The sequence below is a fragment of the Scyliorhinus torazame genome, chromosome 8 (assembly GCF_047496885.1).
Source record: "Scyliorhinus torazame isolate Kashiwa2021f chromosome 8, sScyTor2.1, whole genome shotgun sequence".
In the NCBI taxonomy this organism is placed as follows: Eukaryota; Metazoa; Chordata; class Chondrichthyes; order Carcharhiniformes; family Scyliorhinidae; genus Scyliorhinus; species Scyliorhinus torazame.
The window spans coordinates 28,800,500-28,818,496 of record NC_092714.1 but is presented as its reverse complement, the minus strand read 5'-3'; the positions used below and the strand labels follow the sequence as shown (position 1 = coordinate 28,818,496).

Below are 17,997 nucleotides of genomic sequence, written 5' to 3'. Positions count from 1 at the left end.
GCGTCTGCTCTCTGTGGTACTGGAGTCTGCTCTCTGGGGTACGGGAGTCTGCTCTCTGTGGTACGGGAGTCTGCTCTCTGTGGTACGGGAGTCTGCTCTCTGTGGTGCTGGAGTCTTCTCTCTGTGGTACGGGAGTCTGCTCTCTGTGGTACGGGAGTCTCTTCTCTGTGGTACGGGAGTCTGCTCTCTGTGGTATGGGGGTCTGCTCTCTATGGTACTGGAATCTGCTCTCTGTGGTCCTGGAGTCTGCGCTCTGTCGTATTGGAGTCTGCTCTCATTGGTAGGGGAGTCTGCTCTCTGTGGTACTGGAGTCTGCTCTCTGTGGTACGGGAGTCTTCTCTCTGTGTTACGGGAGTCTTCTCTCTGTGTTACGGGAGTCTGCTCTCTGTGGTATGGGAGTCTGCTCTCTGTGGTCCTGGAGTCTGCGCTATGTCGTATTGGAGTCTGCTCTCATTGGTAGGGGAGTCTGCTCTCTGTGGGACAGGAGTCTGCTCTCTGTGGTACGGGAGTCTTCTCTCTGTGGTACGGGAGTCTTCTCTCTGTGGTATGGGAGTCTCTTCTCTGTGGTATGGGAGTCTGCTCTCTGTGGTATGGGGGTCTGCTCTCTGTGGTACGGGAGTCTGCTCACTGCGGTATGGGAGTCTGCTCTCTGTGGTGCAGGAGTCTGCTCTCTGTGGTACGGGAGTCTTCTCTCTGTGGTACGGGAGTCTATTCTCTGTGGTATGGGACTCTGCTCTCTGTGGTATGGGAGTCTGCTCACTGTGGTATGGGAGTCTGCTCTCTGTGGTATGGGGGTCTGCTCTCTGTGGTACGGGAGTCTGCGCTCTGTCGTATTGGAGTCTGCTCTCTGTGGTACTGGAGTCTGGTCTCTGTGGTACGGGAGTCTTCTCTCTGTGTTACGGGAGTCTTCTCTCTGTGTTACGGGAGTCTGCTCTCTGTGGTATGGGAGTCTGCTCTCTGTGGTCCTGGAGTCTGCGCTCTGTCGTATTGGAGTCTGCTCTCATTGGTAGGGGAGTCTGCTCTCTGTGGGACAGGAGTCTGCTCTCTGTGGTATGGGAGTCTCTTCTCTGTGGTATGGGAGTCTGCTCTCTGTGGTACGGGAGTCTGCTCACTGTGGTATGGGGGTCTGCTCTCTGTGGTACTGGAATCTGCTCTCTGTGGTACGGGAGTCTGCTCTCTGTGGTATAGGAACCTGCTCTCTGTGGATCGGGAGTCTGCTCTCTGTGGTATTGGCGTCTGCTCTCTGTGGTACGGAGTCTGCCCTCTGTGGTACGGGAGTCTCTTCTCTGTGGTACGGGAGTCTGCTCTCTGTGGTATGGGAGTCTGCTCTCTATGGTACGGGAATCTGCTCTCTGTGGTATGGGGGTCTGCTCTCTATGGTACTGGAGTCTGCTCTCTGTGGTACTGGAGTCTGCTCTCTGTGGTACAGGAGTCTGCTCTCTGTGGTAAGGGAGTCTGCTCTCTGTGGTGCAAGAGTCTGCTCTCTGTGGCACGGGAGTTTGTTCTCTGTGGTACGGGAGTCTGCTCTCTGTGGTACAGGAGTCTGCTCTCTGTGGCACGGGAGTTTGTTCTCTGTGGTACTGGAGTCTGCTCTCAGTGGTACGGGAGTCTGCTCTCTGTGGTGCAAGAGTCTGCTCTCTGTGGCACGGGTGTTTGTTCTCTTTGGTACTGGAGTCTGCTCTCTGTGGTACAGGAGTCTGCTCTCTGTGGTGTAGGAACCTGCGGCGAAATTCTCCGGAAACGGCGCGATGTCCGCCGACTGGCGCCCAAAACGGCACAAATCAGACGGGCATCCGCCGCCCCAAAGGTGCGGAATGCTCCGCAGCTTTGGAGGCCGATCCCCAACCTTAAGTGGCTAGGTCGGCGCCGGACAAATTTCCGCCCCGCCAGCTGGCGGACAAGGCCTTTGGTGCCCCGCCAGCTGGCGCGGAAATGACCTCTCCGGGCGGCGCATGCGCGGGAGCGTCAGCGGCCGCTGACAGCCTCCCACGCATGCGCAGTGGAGGGAATCTCTTCTGCCTCCGCCATGGTGGAGACCGTGGCGGAGGCGGAAGGGAAAGAGTGCCCCCACGGCACAGGCCCGCCCGCGGATCGGTGGGCCCCGATCGCGGGCCTGATCGCCCCGCGCCCCTCCAGGACCCCGGAGCCCGCCCGCGCCGCCTTGTCCCGCCGGTAAGGTAGGTGGTTTAATTTACGCCGGCGGGACAGGCACTTTAGCGGCGGGACTTCAACCCATCCGGGCTGGAGAATCGCGCGGGGGTCACGCCAACCGGCGCGGCGCGATTCCCGCCCTTGCCGAATCTCCGGTGCCGGAGACTTCGGCAACCGGCGGGGGCAGGATTCACGCCAGCCCCTGGCGATTCTCCGACCCGGCGGGGAGTCGGAGAATCTCGCCCCTGCTCTCTGTGGTACGGGAGTCTGCTCTCTGTGGTTTAGGAAACTGCTCTCTGTGGATCGGGAGACTGCTCTCTGTGGATCGGGGTTGTGCTCTCTGTGGTACTGGAGTCTGCTCTCTGTGGTATGGGAGTCTGCTCTCTGTGGTATGGGAGTCTGCTCTCTGTGGTACGGGAGTCTGCTCTCTGTGGTATTGGCGTCTGCTCTCTGTGGTACTGGAGTCTGCTCTCTGTGGTACGGGAGTCTGCTCTCTGTGGTACGGGAGTCTGCTCTCTGTGGTGCTGGAGTCTTCTCTCTGTGGTATTGGCGTCTGCTCTCTGTGGTACTGGAGTCTGCTCTCTGGGGTACGGGAGTCTGCTCTCTGTGGTACGGGAGTCTGCTCTCTGTGGTACGGGAGTCTGCTCTCTGTGGTGCTGGAGTCTTCTCTCTGTGGTACGGGAGTCTGCTCTCTGTGGTACGGGAGTCTCTTCTCTGTGGTACGGGAGTCTGCTCTCTGTGGTATGGGGGTCTGCTCTCTATGGTACTGGAATCTGCTCTCTGTGGTCCTGGAGTCTGCGCTCTGTCGTATTGGAGTCTGCTCTCATTGGTAGGGGAGTCTGCTCTCTGTGGTACTGGAGTCTGCTCTCTGTGGTACGGGAGTCTTCTCTCTGTGTTACGGGAGTCTTCTCTCTGTGTTACGGGAGTCTGCTCTCTGTGGTATGGGAGTCTGCTCTCTGTGGTCCTGGAGTCTGCGCTATGTCGTATTGGAGTCTGCTCTCATTGGTAGGGGAGTCTGCTCTCTGTGGGACAGGAGTCTGCTCTCTGTGGTACGGGAGTCTTCTCTCTGTGGTACGGGAGTCTTCTCTCTGTGGTATGGGAGTCTCTTCTCTGTGGTATGGGAGTCTGCTCTCTGTGGTATGGGGGTCTGCTCTCTGTGGTACGGGAGTCTGCTCACTGCGGTATGGGAGTCTGCTCTCTGTGGTGCAGGAGTCTGCTCACTGTGGTACGGGAGTCTTCTCTCTGTGGTACGGGAGTCTATTCTCTGTGGTATGGGACTCTGCTCTCTGTGGTATGGGAGTCTGCTCACTGTGGTATGGGAGTCTGCTCTCTGTGGTATGGGGGTCTGCTCTCTGTGGTACGGGAGTCTGCTCTCTATGGTACTGGAATCTGCTCTCTGTGGTCCTGGAGTCTGCGCTCTGTCGTATTGGAGTCTGCTCTCTGTGGTACGGGAGTCTCTTCTCTGTGGTACGGGAGTCTGCTCTCTGTGGTACGGGAGTCTGCTCTCTGTGGTACGGGAGTCTGCTCTCTGTGGTAAGGGAGTCTGCTCTCTGTGGTATGGGGGTCTGCTCTCTATGGTACTGGAATCTGCTCTCTGTGGTACGGGAGTCTGCTCTCTGTGGTATAGGAACCTGCTCTCTGTGGATCGGGAGTCTGCTCCCTGTGGTATTGGCGTCTGCTCTCTGTGGTACTGGAGTCTGCTCTCTGTGGTGCAGGAGTCTTCTCTCTGTGGTGCGGAGTCTGCTCTCTCTGGTACGGGAGTCTCTTCTCTGTGGTACGGGAGTCTGCTCTCTGTGGTATGGGAGTCTGCTCTCTATGGTACGGGAGTCTGCTCTCTGTGGTATGGGGGTCTGCTCTCTATGGTACAGGAGTCTGCTCTCTGTGGTAAGGGAGTCTGCTCTCTGTGGTGCAAGGGTCTGCTCTCTGTGGCACGGGAGTTTGTTCTCTGTGGTACGGGAGTCTGCTGCCTGTGGTACAGGAGTCTGCTCTCTGTGGCACGGGAGTTTGTTCTCTGTGGTATTGGAGTCTGCTCTCTGTGGTACGGGAGTCTGCTCTCTGTGGTGCAAGAGTCTGCTCTCTGTGGCACGGGTGTTTGTTCTCTTTGGTACTGGAGTCTGCTCTCTGTGGTACAGGAGTCTGCTCTCTGTGGTGTAGGAACCTGCGGCGAAATTCTCCGGAAACGGCGCGATGTCCGCCGACTGGCGCCCAAAACGGCACAAATCAGACGGGCATCCGCCGCCCCAAAGGTGCGGAATGCTCCGCAGCTTTGGAGGCCGATCCCCAACCTTAAGTGGCTAGGTCGGCGCCGGACAAATTTCCGCCCCGCCAGCAGGCGAAAAAGGCCTTTGGTGCCCCGCCAGCTGGCGCGGAAATGACCTCTCCGGGCGGCGCATGCGCGGGAGCGTCAGCGGCCGCTGACAGCCTCCCACGCATGCGCAGTGGAGGGAATCTCTTCTGCCTCTGCCATGGTGGAGACCGTGGCGGAGGCGGAAGGGAAAGAGTGCCCCCACGGCACAGGCCCGCCCGCGGATCGGTGGGCCCCGATCGCGGGCCAGATCGCCCCGCGCCCCCCCAGGACCCCGGATCCCGCCCGCGCCGCCTTGTCCCGCCGGTAAGGTAGGTGGTTTAATTTACGCCGGCGGGACAGGCACTTTAGCGGCGGGACTTCAACCCATCCGGGCTGGAGAATCGCGCGGGGGTCCTGCCAACCGGCGTGGCGCGATTCCCGCCCTTGCCGAATCTCCGGTGCCGGAGACTTCGGCAACCGGCGGGGGCGGGATTCACGCCAGCTCCTGGCGATTCTCCGACCCGGCGGGGGGTCGGAGAATCTCGCCCCTGCTCTCTGTGGTACGGGGGTCTGCTCTCTGTGGTATAGGAACCTGCTCTCTGTGGTCCGGGAGTCTGCTCTCTGTGGTATAGGAACCTGCTCTCTGTGGATCGGGAGTCTGCTCTCTGTGGTACGGGAGTCTGCTCTCTGTGGTGCTGGAGTCTTCTCTCTGTGGTATTGGCGTCTGCGCTCTGTCGTATTGGAGTCTGCTCTCATTGGTAGTGGAGTCTGCTCTCTGTGGTACTGGAGTCTGCTCTCTGTGGTACTGGAGTCTGCTCTGTGTGGTATTGGAGTCTCTTCTCTGTGGTACGGAGTCTGCTCTCTGTGGTACTGGAGTCTGCTCTCTGTGGTACTGGAGTCTGCTCTCTGTGGTACGGGAGTCTGCTCTCTGTGGTACGGGAGTCTGCTCTCTGTGGTACAGGAGTCTTCTCTCTGTGTTACGGGAGTCTGCTCTCTGTGGTACTGGAGTCTGCTCTCTGTGGTACGGGAGTCTGCTCTCTGTGGTACGGGAGTCTGCTCTCTGTGGTACTGGAGTCTGCTCTCTGTGGTACGGGAGTCTTCTCTCTGTGTTACGGGAGTCTGCTCTCTGTGGTACTGGAGACTGCTCTCTGTGGTACTGGAGTCTGCTCTCTGTGGTACAGGAGTCTGGTCTGTGTGGTACGGGAGTCTGCTCTCTGTGGTCCTGGAGTCTGCTCTCTGTGGTACGGGAGTCTGCTCTCTGTGGTACTGGAGTCTGCTCTCTGTGGTATTGGAGTCTTCTCTCTGTGGTGCAGTAGTCTGATCTCTGTGGTGCAGGAGTCTGCTCTCTGTGGTACAGGAGTCTTCTCTCTGTGGTACAGGAGTCTGCTCTCTGTGGTATAGGAGTCTGCTCTCTGTGGTATAGGAGTCTGCTCTCTGTGGTGCAGTAGTCTGATCTCTGTGGTGCAGGAGTCTGCTCTCTGTGGTGCAGTAGTCTGATCTCTGTGGTGCAGGAGTCTGCTCTCTGTGGTATGGGAGTCTTCTCTCTGTGGTATGGGAGTCTGCTCTCTGTGGTACGGGAGTCTTCTCTCTGTGGTATGGGAGTCTGCTCTCTGTGGTACTGGAGTCTGCTCTCTATGGTACTGGAGTCTGCTCTCTGTGGTCCTGGAGTCTGCGCTCTGTCGTATTGGAGTCTGCTCTCTGTGGTACGGGAGTCTGCTCTCTGTGGTACTGGAGTCTGCTCTCTGTCGTATAGGAGTCTGCTCTCTGTGGTACGGGAGTCTGCTCTCTGTGGTATGGGAGTCTGCTCTCTGTGGTCCTGGAGTCTGCGCTCTGTCGTATTGGAGCCTGCTCTCTGTGGTACGGGAGTCTGCTCTCTGTGGTATGGGAGTCTGCTCTCTGTGGTACGGGAGTCTTCTCTCTGTGGTACGGGAGTCTCATCCCTGTGGTATGGGAGTCTGCTCTCAGTGGTATGGGAGTCTGCTCTCTGTGGTATGGGAGTCTGCTCACTGTGGTACTGGAATCTGCTCTCTGTGGTCCTGGAGTCTGCGCTCTGTCGTATTGGAGTCTGCTCTCTGTGGTACGGGAGTCTGCTCTCATTGGTAGGGGAGTCTGCTCTCCGCGGTACGGGAGTCTGCTCTCTGTGGTATTAGAGTCTGCTCTCTGTGGTACGGGCGTCTGCTCTCTGTGGTATGGGAGTCTGCTCACTGTGGTACTGGAATCTGCTCTCTGTGGTCCTGGAGTCTGCGCTCTGTCGTATTGGAGTCTGCTCTCTGTGGTACGGGAGTCTGCTCTCATTGGTAGGGGAGTCTGCTCTCTGTGGTACAGGAGTCAGCTCTCTGTGGGACAGGAGTCTGCTTTCTGTGGTACGGGAGTCTGCTCTCTGTGGTACGGGAGTCTGCTCTCTGTGGTATGGGAGGCTGCTTCCCGATATAGGAGTCTGCTCTCTGTGGTACGGCAGTCTGCTCTCTGTCATACAGGAGTCTGCACTCTTTGGTATGGGAGCCTGCTCTCTGTGGTACAGGAGTCTCGTCTCTGTAGTAGGGGAGTCTGCTCTCTGTGGTATGGGAGTCGGTTCTCTGAGGTATTGGAGTCTGCTCTCTTTGGTACTGGAGTCTGCTCTCTTTGGTACGGGAGTCTGCTCTCCGCGGTACGGGAGTCTGCTCTCTGTGGTATTAGAGTCTGCTCTCTGTGGTACGGGCGTCTGCTCTCTGTGGCACAGGCGTCTTCTCTCTGTGGTACAGGAGTCTGTGCTCTGTGGTAGGGGAGTCTGTTCTGTGTGGTACTGGAATCTGCTCTCTGTGGCACAGGAGTCTGCTCCCTGTGGCACAGGAGTCTGCTCCCTATGGTGCAAAAGTCTGCTCTCTGTGGTACGGGAGTCTGCTCCCTGTGGTACTGGAGTCCGCTCTCTGTGGTACGGCAGTCTGCTCTCTGTGGTGCAGGAGTCTGCTCTCTGTGGTACAGGTGTCCGCTCTCTGTGGTATGGGAGTCTGCTCTCTGTGGTACGGGAGTCTTCTCTCTGTGGTACGGGAGTCTTCTCTCTGTGGTACGGGAGTCTCTTCTCTGTGGTATGGGAGTCTGCTCACTGTGGTACTGGAATCTGCTCTCTGTGATCCTGGAGTCTGCGCTCTGTCGTATTGGAGTCTGCTCTCTGTGGTACGGGAGTCTGCTCTCATTGGTAGGGGAGTCTGCTCTCTGTGGTACAGGAGTCAGCTCTTTGTGGTACGGGAGTCTGCTCTCTGTGGTACTAGAGTCTGCTCTCTGTGGGACAGGAGACTGCTTTCTGTGGTTTGGGAGTCTGCTCTCTCTGGTACTGGAGTTTGATCTCTGTGGTACCGGCGTGTGGTGGTATGTATTAGGGGTCATGTGGGACTGTGAAGCCGTGATGCTATTGGCTGACAGATCCCGGGTCCTGGTTGGCTGTTGACTCCTGGCTCCGCCCTGAAGGCGTAGTATAAGAACCCGAGCTTCTCCCCGCCGCTTCATTCTGTTGCTGAACTGCTGGGGACAAGTCTCGCTTAATAAAGCCTCATCGACTTCATCACTACTCGTCTCTCTCGTAAGTCATTGTGCGCTACAATTTATTAAGCGAGCTTAAAGGACTCTGGAGCTCAGGATCGCCCCGGAATGCCTGCGGTTCAGCCCCCACGCAGCGAACTCGGCAGCAGTTTTTAAACACTGGCAAGCTTGTTTTGAAGGCTACCTCCGAACGGCCCCCGGCCGGATCACAGAAGACCAGAAAATGCAGGTCCTGCATTCGAGGGTAAGCCCGGAAATTTACCCTCTCATAGAAGACGCAGAGGATTTCCCGACGGCGCTCACAGCACTGAAGAGCATCTACGTTCGCCCCGTGAACCAGGTCTACGCACGCTACCAACTCGCAACGAGACGGCAAAGTCCCGGACAATCGTTAGAAGAATTCTACGCCGCGCTGCTAATTTTGGGACGGGGCTGCAGCTGCCCTCCGGTGAACGCGATCGAACATATGGACATGCTAATTCGCGATGCGTTTGTGGCAGGTATGAACTCTCCCCAAATCCGCCAAATACTTTTAGAAAGAGAGTCGCTAGGACTCTCAGAGTCACGGGCCATTGCAGCTTCCCTAGATGTGGCCTGGCAAAACGCCCGCGCCTACGGCCCCGACCGCGCGGCAGCCCCTTGGGCTCCGTGGACCCCCGTCGCGACAACCCCTCCCCCCCTCCCTCACAGGCTTGCGCGGTTAAAGCGCCAGACCATCCCGGGGGGCACGCTGCTATTTCTGCGGGCAAGCGAAACACCCCCGGCAGCGCTGCCCGGCCCGCGCAGCTATTTGCAAAAGCTGCGGCAAGAAGGGCCATTACGCGGCTGTGTGTCGGTCCCGGGGGGTCGCCGCAATCCCCGGAGAAGAACGAGCCCAGCGCATCCCAAACGCTCCCCAACCCCCCCCCAGCGCTCCATGTGCGACCCGCGGGCGCCGCCATTTTGGGTCCCGAGCACCACGAGGGGAGGATGGGCGCCGCCACCTTGTGACCCCCCAGCCACGTGCGATTCATGGGGGCGGCCATTTTGTCCACCCCCGACCACGTGCGATCCATGGGGCGGCCATTTTGTCCACCCCCGGCCGCGTGCGAGTCATGGACGCCGCCATCTTGGATGACAACAAAGGACCCCACATCGACGGCTCCACGTGGTCCGAAGAAGACGCCGAGACACTACGACCACGACTGGCTTCGGTGACGCTGGATCAATCACGGCCCCGGATGCTCCAGACGACGACAACAACGGTGCTGATCAACGGACACGAGACATCATGCCTGATCGACTCCGGGAGCACCGAAAGTTTCATCCACCCCGACACGGTAAGACGCTGTTTTCTGACCATCCATCCAAGTACGCAAAAGATTTCCCTAGCTGCAGGATCCCACTCCATAGAGATCAAAGGGTTCTGCATCGCGAACCTAACGGTGCAAGGGAGGGAGTTTAAAAACTACAGGCTCTACGTCCTTCCCCAACTCTGCGCGCCCACATTACTGGGATTAGATTTCCAGTGTAACCTGCAGAGCCTAACATTTCAATTCGGCGGCCCAATACCCCCACTCACTATCTGCGGCCTCGCAACTCTCAAGGTTGAACCGCCGTCCTTGTTTGCAAACCTCACCCTGGATTGCAAACCAGTCGCCACTAGGAGCAGACGATACAGCGCCCAGGACCGGATATTTATTCGGTCTGAAGTCCAGCGGTTGCTGAAGGAAGGCATAATCCAGGCCAGCAATAGTCCCTGGAGAGCCCAGGTGGTAGTAGTAAAGACCGGGGAGAAGCAAAGGATGGTCATAGACTATAGCCAGACCATCAACAGGTACACACAGCTAGATGCGTACCCTCTCCCCCGCATATCCGACATGGTAAATCGGATTGCCCAGTATAAGGTTTTCTCCACCGTGGACCTCAAGTCCGCCTACCACCAGCTCCCCATCCGCCCAGGTGACCGCAAGTACACAGCCTTCGAGGCAGACGGGCATCTATACCACTTCTTAAGGGTCCCATTTGGTGTCACGAACGGGGTCTCGGTCTTCCAACGGGAGATGGACCGAATGGTTGATCAGCACGGGTTGCAGGCCACGTTCCCGTATCTCGACAACGTAACCATCTGCGGCCACGATCAGCAAGACCACGACGCCAACCTCCAAAAATTCCTCCAGACCGCTAACGCCTTGAACCTCACATACAACGAGGAAAAGTGCGTTTTTAGCACAAACCGGTTGGCCATCCTGGGATACGTAGTGCGCAATGGGATAATAGGCCCCGACCCCGAACGCATGCGCCCCCTTATGGAATTTCCCCTCCCCCACTGCTCCAAAGCCCTGAAACGTTGCCTGGGGTTCTTTTCATATTACGCCCAGTGGGTCCCCCAGTATGCAGACAAGGCCCGCCCGCTAATACAGACCACTACCTTCCCCCTGTCGACAGAGGCTCGCCAGGCCTTCAGCCGCATCAAAGCGTATATCGCAAAGGCCACGATGCGCGCCATCGACGAGTCCCTCCCCTTCCAGGTCGAGAGCGACGCCTCCGACGTAGCTCTGGCGGCCACCCTTAACCAAGCGGGCAGACCCGTGGCCTTTTTCTCCCGAACCCTCCACGCCTCAGAAATCCGCCACTCCTCAGTGGAAAAGGAAGCCCAAGCCATAGTGGAAGCTGTGCGACATTGGAGGCATTACCTGGCCGGCAGGAGATTCACTCTCCTCACCGACCAACGGTCGGTAGCCTTCATGTTCGATAATGCACAGCGGGGCAAAATTTAAAATGACAAGATCTTAAGGTGGAGGATCGAGCTCTCCACCTTCAACTACGAGATCTTGTACCGTCCCGGAAAGCTGAACGAGCCGTCCGATGCCCTATCCCACGGCACATGTGCCAACGCACAAATAGACCGTCTCCAAGCCCTCCACGAGGACCTCTGCCACCCGGGGGTCACTCGGTTCTACCATTTTATAAAGTCCCGCAACCTCCCCTACTCTGTGGAGGAGGTCCGTACAGTCACCAGGAACTGCCACATCGGTGCGGAGTGCAAACCGCACTTTTTCAGGCCGGATAGAGTGCACCTGATCAAGGCTTCCCGCCCCTTTGAACGCCTCAGTCTGGATTTCAAAGGGCCCCTCCCCTCTACCGACCGCAACACATACTTCCTGAACGTGGTGGACGGGTACTCCCGTTTCCCCTTCGCCATCCCCTGCCCCGACATGACAGCGGCCACAGTCATCAAAGCCCTTGGCACCATAGTCACACTGTTCGGTTGCCCCGCATATATCCATAGCGACAGGGGGTCCTCCTTCATGAGTGACGAGCTGCGCCAGTTCCTGCTCAGCAAGGGCATAGCCTCGAGCAGGACGACCAGCTACAACCCCCGGGGGAACGGGCAAGTAGAGAGGGAGAACGGCACGGTCTGGAAGACCGTCCTACTGGCCCTACGGTCCAGGGATCTCCCAGTTTCCCGGTGGCAGGAGGTCCTCCCAGACGCTCTCCACTCCATCCGGTCGCTGCTGTGTACCACCACTAACCAAATGCCGCACGAGCGCCTCCTTGTCTTCCCCAGGAAGTCCTCCTCCGGAACGTCGCTGCCGACCTGGCTGGCGGCCCCAGGACCCATTTTGCTCTGGAAACATGTGCGGGCGCACAAATCGGACCCGTTGGTCGAGAGGGTTCACCTTCTCCACGCGAACCCGCAGTACGCCTACGTACCCCGACGGCCGACAGGACATGGTCTCCCTCGGGACTGGCGCCCGCCGGCAACACACACACCCCCCCGACACTGATCATCCCCTCCCTGCCACCGGCGCACCCCGCGACCGCCCCCTTCCCGGGAGGATCGGTCCTCCTCCCGTGCCCGCCCAGGAGTAAAACAGGAACGAACACCGAAATGATCCCGGAGACGACAACGCCGGAACAAGCACCTGCACCACCACCGGGGCTGAGGCGATCGACAAGGAAAACCAGACCGCCCGCTCGACTCGTGGCATCGGCGTGACACCAAGAAGGTTGTTGGACTGTAACAAAAAAAAAATTTTCTCTTACTAAGATTGTAAATAGTTTCACAAACCTTGTACATAGCCCAGTGTAGGGCTAAAACTGTAATAACATGCCCGCAATTTTCCTCCCAGGACCAACCTTGTAAACCCCTACCACCATGCGAACCACCACCCCGCCGGGTTCATTTTTAACAAGGGGTGAATGTTGTGGTATGTATTACGGGTGATGTGGGACTGTGAAGCCGTGATGCTATTGGCTGACAGATCCCGGGTCCTGGTTGGCTGTTGACTCCTGGCTCCGCCCTGAAGGCGGAGTATAAGAACCCGAGCTTCTCCCCGCCGCTTCATTCTGGTGCTGAGCTGCTGGGGACAAGTCTCGCTTAATAAAGCCTCATCGACTTCATCACTACTCGTCTCTCTCGTAAGTCATTGTGCGCTACAGGGCATCTGCTTTCTGTCGTATGGGAGTCTGCTGTCTGTGGTATTGCAGTCTGCTCTCTGTGGTACGGGCGTCTGCTCTCTGTGGCACTGGAGTCTGCTCTCCGTGGTACAGGAGTCTGCACTCTGTGGTACGGGAGTCTGCTCTCTGTGGTACAGCAGTCTGCTCGCTGTGGTACTGGAGTCTGCTCTCTGTGGTACGGCAGTCTGCTCTCTGTGGTACAGAGTCTGCTCTCTGTGGTACTGGAGTCTGCTCTCTGTGATACAGCAGTCTGCTCTCTGTGGTACAGAGTCTGCTCTCTGCGGTACAGGAGTCTGCTCTCTGTGGTACAGCAGTCTGCTCTCTGTGGTACAGAGTCTGCTCTCTGTGGTACAGGAGTCTGCTCTCTGTGGTGCAAGAGTCTGCTCTCTGTGGTACAGGAGTCTGCTCTCTGTGGTACAGGAGTCTGCTCTCTGTGGTACAGCAGTCTGCTCTCTGTGGTACAGAGTCTGCTCTCTGCGGTACAGGAGTCTGCTCTCTGTGGTGCAAGAGTCTGCTCTCTGTGGTACGGGAGTGTGCTCTCTGTGGTGCAAGAGTCTGCTCTCTGTGGTACAGGAGTCTGCTCTCTGTGGTGCAGGAGTCTGCTCTCTGCGGTACAGGAGTCTGCTCTCTGTGGTACGGGAGTCTGCTCTCTGTGGTGCAAGAGTCTGCTCTCTGTGGCACGGGAGTTTGCTCTCTGTGGTACTGGAGTCTGCTCTCTGTGGTACAGGAGTCTGCTCTCTGTGGTACTGGAGTCTGCTCTCTGTGTTATAGGAACCTGCTCTCTGTGGTACGGGAGTCTGCTCTCTGTGGTATAGGAACCTGCTCTCTGTGGATCGGGAGTCTGCTCTCTGTGGAAGGGAGTCTGCTCTCTGTGGAAGGGAGTCTGCTCTCTGTGGAATTGGCGTCTGCTCTCTGTGGTACTGGAGTCTGCTCTCTGTGGTACAGGAGTCTGCTCTCTGTGGCACGGGAGTCTGCTCTCTGTGGTACTGGAGTCTGCTCTCTGTGGTACAGGAGTCTGCTCTTAGTTGTGCAGGAGTCTTCTCTCTGTGGTACGGGAGTCTGCTCTGTGGTACGGGAGTCTGCTCTCTGTGGTATGGGAGTCTGCTCTCTGTGGTACGGGAGTCTGCTCTCTGTGGGACTGGAGTCTGCTCTCTGTTGTACAGGAGTCTGCTCTCTGTGGCACGGGAGTCTGCTCTCTGTGGCACGGGAGTCTGCTCTCTGTGGTACTGGAGTCTGCTCTCTGTGGTACAGGAGTCTGCTCTTAGTTGTGCAGGAGTCTTCTCTCTGTGGTACGGGAGTCTGCTCTCTATGGTACTGGAGTCTGCTCTCTGTGGTACTGGAGTCTGCGCTCTGTCGTATTGGAGACTGCTGTCTGTGGTATGGGAGTCTGCTCTCATTGGTATGGGAGTCTGCTCTCTGTGGTACGGGAGTTTGTTCTCTGTGGTACAGGAGTCTCCTCTCAGTGGGACAGGAGCCTGCTTTCTGTGGCTTAGGAGTCTGCTCTCTGTGGTATGGGAGTCTGCTCTCTGTCGTAAGGGAGTCTGCTCATTGTGGTATGGGAGGCTGTTTCCCGATATAGGAGTCTGCTCTCTGTGGATCGGGAGTCCGCTCTCTGTGGTACAGGGGTCTGCTCTCTGTGGTACGGGAGTCTGCTCTCTGTGGTACGTGAGTCTGCTCTCTGTGGATCGGGAGTCTGCTCTCTGTGGTACGGGAGTCTGCCCCGTGTGGTACGAGATTCTGCTCTCTGTGGTATTGGAGTCTGCTCTCTGTGGTACGGGAGTCTGCTCTCTTCGTGTGGGCGTCTGCTCTCTGTGGGACAGGAGTCTGCACTCTGTGGTGCACGAGACCGCTCTCTGTGGTGCAGGAGTCTGCTCTCTGTGGTAGGGGAGTCCTATCTCTGTGGTACAGGAGTCTCCTCTCTGTTGAAGGGGAGTCTGCTCTCTGTGGTATTGGAGTCTGCTCTCTGTGGTGTTGGAGTCTGCTCTCTGTGGTGCAGGAGTCTGCTCTCTGTGGTGCAGGAGTCTGCTCTCTGTGGTACAGGTGTCTGCTCTCTGTGGCACAGGAGCCTGCTCTCTGTGGTACTGGAGTCTGCTCTCTGTGGTACGGGAGTCTGCTCTCTGCGGTACGAGATTCTGCTCTCTGTGGTACGGTAGTCTGCTCTCTGCGGTACGAGATTCTGCTCTCTGTGGTACGGGCGTCTGTTCTCTGTGTTGGGCATCTGCTCTCTGTGGTTCTGGAGTCTGCTCTCTGTGGTACAGGAGTCTGCTCTCTGTGGTTCAGGAGTCTGCTCTCCGTGGTACGGGAGTCTGCTCTGTGTGATATGGGAGTCTGCTCTCTGTGGTTTGGGAGTCTGCTCTCTATGGTACTGGTGTCTGCTCTCTGTGGTACTGGAGTCTGCTCTCTGTGGTACTGGAGTCTGCTCTCTGTGGTACGGGAGTCTGCTCTCTGCTGTACGAGATTCTGCTCTCTGTGGTACGGTAGTCTGCTCTCTGCGGTACGAGATTCTGCTCTCTGTGGTACTGGCGTCTGTTCTCTGTGTTGGGCATCTGCTCTCTGTGGTTCTGGAGTCTGCTCTCTGTGGTACGGGAGACCGATCTCTGTGCTACAGGATTCTGCTCTGTGTGGTCCTGAAGTCTGCTCTCTGTTGCTCAGAAGGGCAGGGGGGAGAGGAGCAGAGCATTAGTCATTGGAGACTCCATAGTTAGGGGGATAAATAGGAGATTCTTTGGGAACGAGAGAGACTCGCGGTTGGTGTGTTGTCTCCCAGGTGCCAGGGTCCGTGATGTCTCGGATCGTGTTTTCCGGATCCCTAAGGGGTTAGGTTGGGCAGCCCCAAGTCGTGGTCCACCTAGGTACCAACAACATATGTAGGAAAAGGGATAGGGATGTAAGGCAGGAATTTAGGGAGCTAGGGTGGAAACTTAGATCTAGGACAAACAGAGTTATTATCTCTGTGTTGTTACCCGTGCCACGTGCTAGCGAGGCGAGGAATAGGGAGAGAGAGGAGTTGAACACGTTGCTACACGGATGGTGCAGGAGGGAGGGTTTCAGATATCTGGATAATTGGGGCTCATTCTGGGATTGGTGGGACCTCTACAAACGGGACGGTCTACACCTGGACCAGAGGGGTACCAATATCCTGGGGGGAAAATTTGCTAATGCTCTTCGGGAGGGTTTAAACTAGTTCAGCAGGGGCTTGGGAACCTGAATTGTCGCTCCAGTATACAGGAGGTTGAGAGTAGTGAGGTCATGAGTAAGGTTTCAAAGTTGCAGGGGTGTACCGGCAGGCAGGAAGGTGGTTTAAAGTGTGTCTTCTTCAATGCCAGGAGCATCCTGAATAAGGTGGGTGAACTTGCGGCATGGATTGGTACCTGGGACTTCGATTTTGTGGCCATTTCGGAGACATGGATAGAGCAGGGACAGGAATGGTTGTTGCAGGTGCCGGGGTTTAGATATTTCAGTAAGCTCAGGGAAGTTGGTTAAAGAGGGGGAGGGGTGTCATTGTTAGACAAGGACAGTATTACGGTGGCAGAAAGGACGTTTGATGAGGATTTGTCTACTGAGGTAGTATGGGCTGAGGTTAGAAACAGGAAAGGAGAGGTCACCCTGTTAGGGGTTTTCTATAGGCCTCTGAAAAGTTTCAGAGATGTAGAGGAAAGGATTGCAAAGATGCTTCTGGATAGGAGCGAAAGCAACAGGGTAGTTGTTATGAGGGACTTTAACTTTCCAAATATTGACTGGAAACGCTATAGTTCGAGTACTTTAGATGGGTCCGTTTTTGTCCAATGTGCGCAGGAGGGTTTCCTGACACAGTATGTAGATAGGCCAATGAGAGGTGAGGCCATTTTGGATTTGGTACTGGGTAATGAACCAGGACAGGTGTTAGATTTGGAGGTAGGTGAGCACTTTGATGATAGTGACCACAATTCGATTACGTTTACTTCAGTGATGGAAAGGGATAGGTATATACCGCAGGGCAAGAGTTATATCTGGGGGAAAGGCAATTATGATGCGATGAGGCAAGACTTAGGATGCATCGGATGGAGAGGAAAACTGCAGGGGATGGGCACAATGGAAATGTGGAGCTTGTTCAAGGAACAGCTACTGCGTGTCCTTGATAAGTATGTACCTGTCAGGCAGGGAGGAAGTGGTCGAGCAAGGGAACCGTGGTTTACTAAAGCAGTCGAAACACTTGTCAAAAGGAAGAAGGAGGCTCATGTAAAGATGAGACATGAAGGTTCAATTAGGGCGCTCGAGAGTTACAAGTTAGCTAGGAAGGACCTAAAGAGAGAGCTAAGAAGAGCCAGGAGGGGACATGAGATGTCTTTGGCAGGTAGGATCAAGGATAACCCTAAAGCTTACTATAGATATGTCAGGAATAAAAGAATGACGAGGGTAAGAGTAGGGCCAGTCAAGGACAGTAGTGGGTCTATATAATCCTGTGGAATGTATCAGTATCAATCTGAGGCACCGTGTAAGATTACTCTGACATTTAACAATATATTTTCTCACGTCGAACATCAAATAACTTTCATGAAATCTGTCTCTTTCTGACTAGACTGATGATCAATTTCCATGGAGCAGGACGTCGAGAGTTCTATGACCACACGGCAGCCAAGGCTGCCAAAACAAGTGCGAGAGGATGTCCCAAAACAAATAACCATGGGCAATCACCCAGTCAAAAAGAGCATCCAGAGGTATGTGCGAAAGGACGGAAAGTGTAACGTCCACCAAGGGAATGTCAGAGAGCGGTACCGTTACCTAACCGATATCTTCACTACATTAGTGGACTTAAAATGGAGGCTAAATCTACTCATTTTTGTCATGGTCTATACTACCACTTGGCTTTTCTTTGGAATGATCTGGTGGATTATTGCTTACATACGAGGGGACCTGAACCACATAGGGGACGCTTCATGGGTGCCCTGTGTTAACAATCTCAATGGCTTTGTCTCAGCGTTTCTCTTCTCCATCGAGACTGAAACCACCATTGGATATGGGTACAGATTTATCACAGACAAGTGTCCGGAAGGCATCATTTTACTTCTATTCCAGTCTGTCCTGGGATCAATAGTCAATGCTTTCATGGTTGGTTGCATGTTTGTGAAAATATCGCAGCCCAATAAGAGGGCCGAAACATTGGTCTTCTCCACACATGCAGTGATCTCCGTACGCGACGGGACATTGTGCCTAATGTTCCGAGTTGGGGATCTGAGGAGTTCCCACATTGTAGAGGCTTCAATTCGTGCGAAGCTGATCAAATCAAGGCAAACGAAGGAAGGAGAGTTCATCCCACTCAATCAAACAGATATAAACGTTGGCTACCACACGGGGGATGACCGGCTCTTCTTAGTTTCACCGCTAATAATCAGCCACGAGATCAATCAGCAGAGTCCATTCTGGGAAATATCTAAAGCCCAGTTGGCTAAAGAAGAAGTGGAGATTGTAGTAATCCTTGAAGGAATGGTGGAGGCAACAGGTAAGAAATTTACTTCAGTAATGGTGTCTAATCCATTATTCTGCTTTCTTCATTCCTCCTTTAACAGAAACCAACAGGGATTGTGTCAGTGATCTAATTCTGAAAATGGTGGATGGCACGG

General features: G+C 55.7%; 1 protein-coding gene across 4 annotated transcripts in view; it reads left to right on the top strand.

The window, feature by feature from the left end:
- LOC140427709 (G protein-activated inward rectifier potassium channel 2-like) overlaps positions 1–17,997 on the top strand; it is a 269,799-nt gene that overhangs the window by 202,453 nt on the left and 49,349 nt on the right. For all 4 annotated transcript variants that reach the window (XM_072513237.1, XM_072513239.1, XM_072513238.1 and 1 more), the window contains one exon: positions 16,956–17,876. In XM_072513237.1, the coding sequence (XP_072369338.1) occupies positions 16,973–17,876 (904 nt within the window). In that variant the 5' untranslated portion in view covers positions 16,956–16,972. The remainder of the gene's footprint in view (positions 1–16,955; positions 17,877–17,997) is intronic.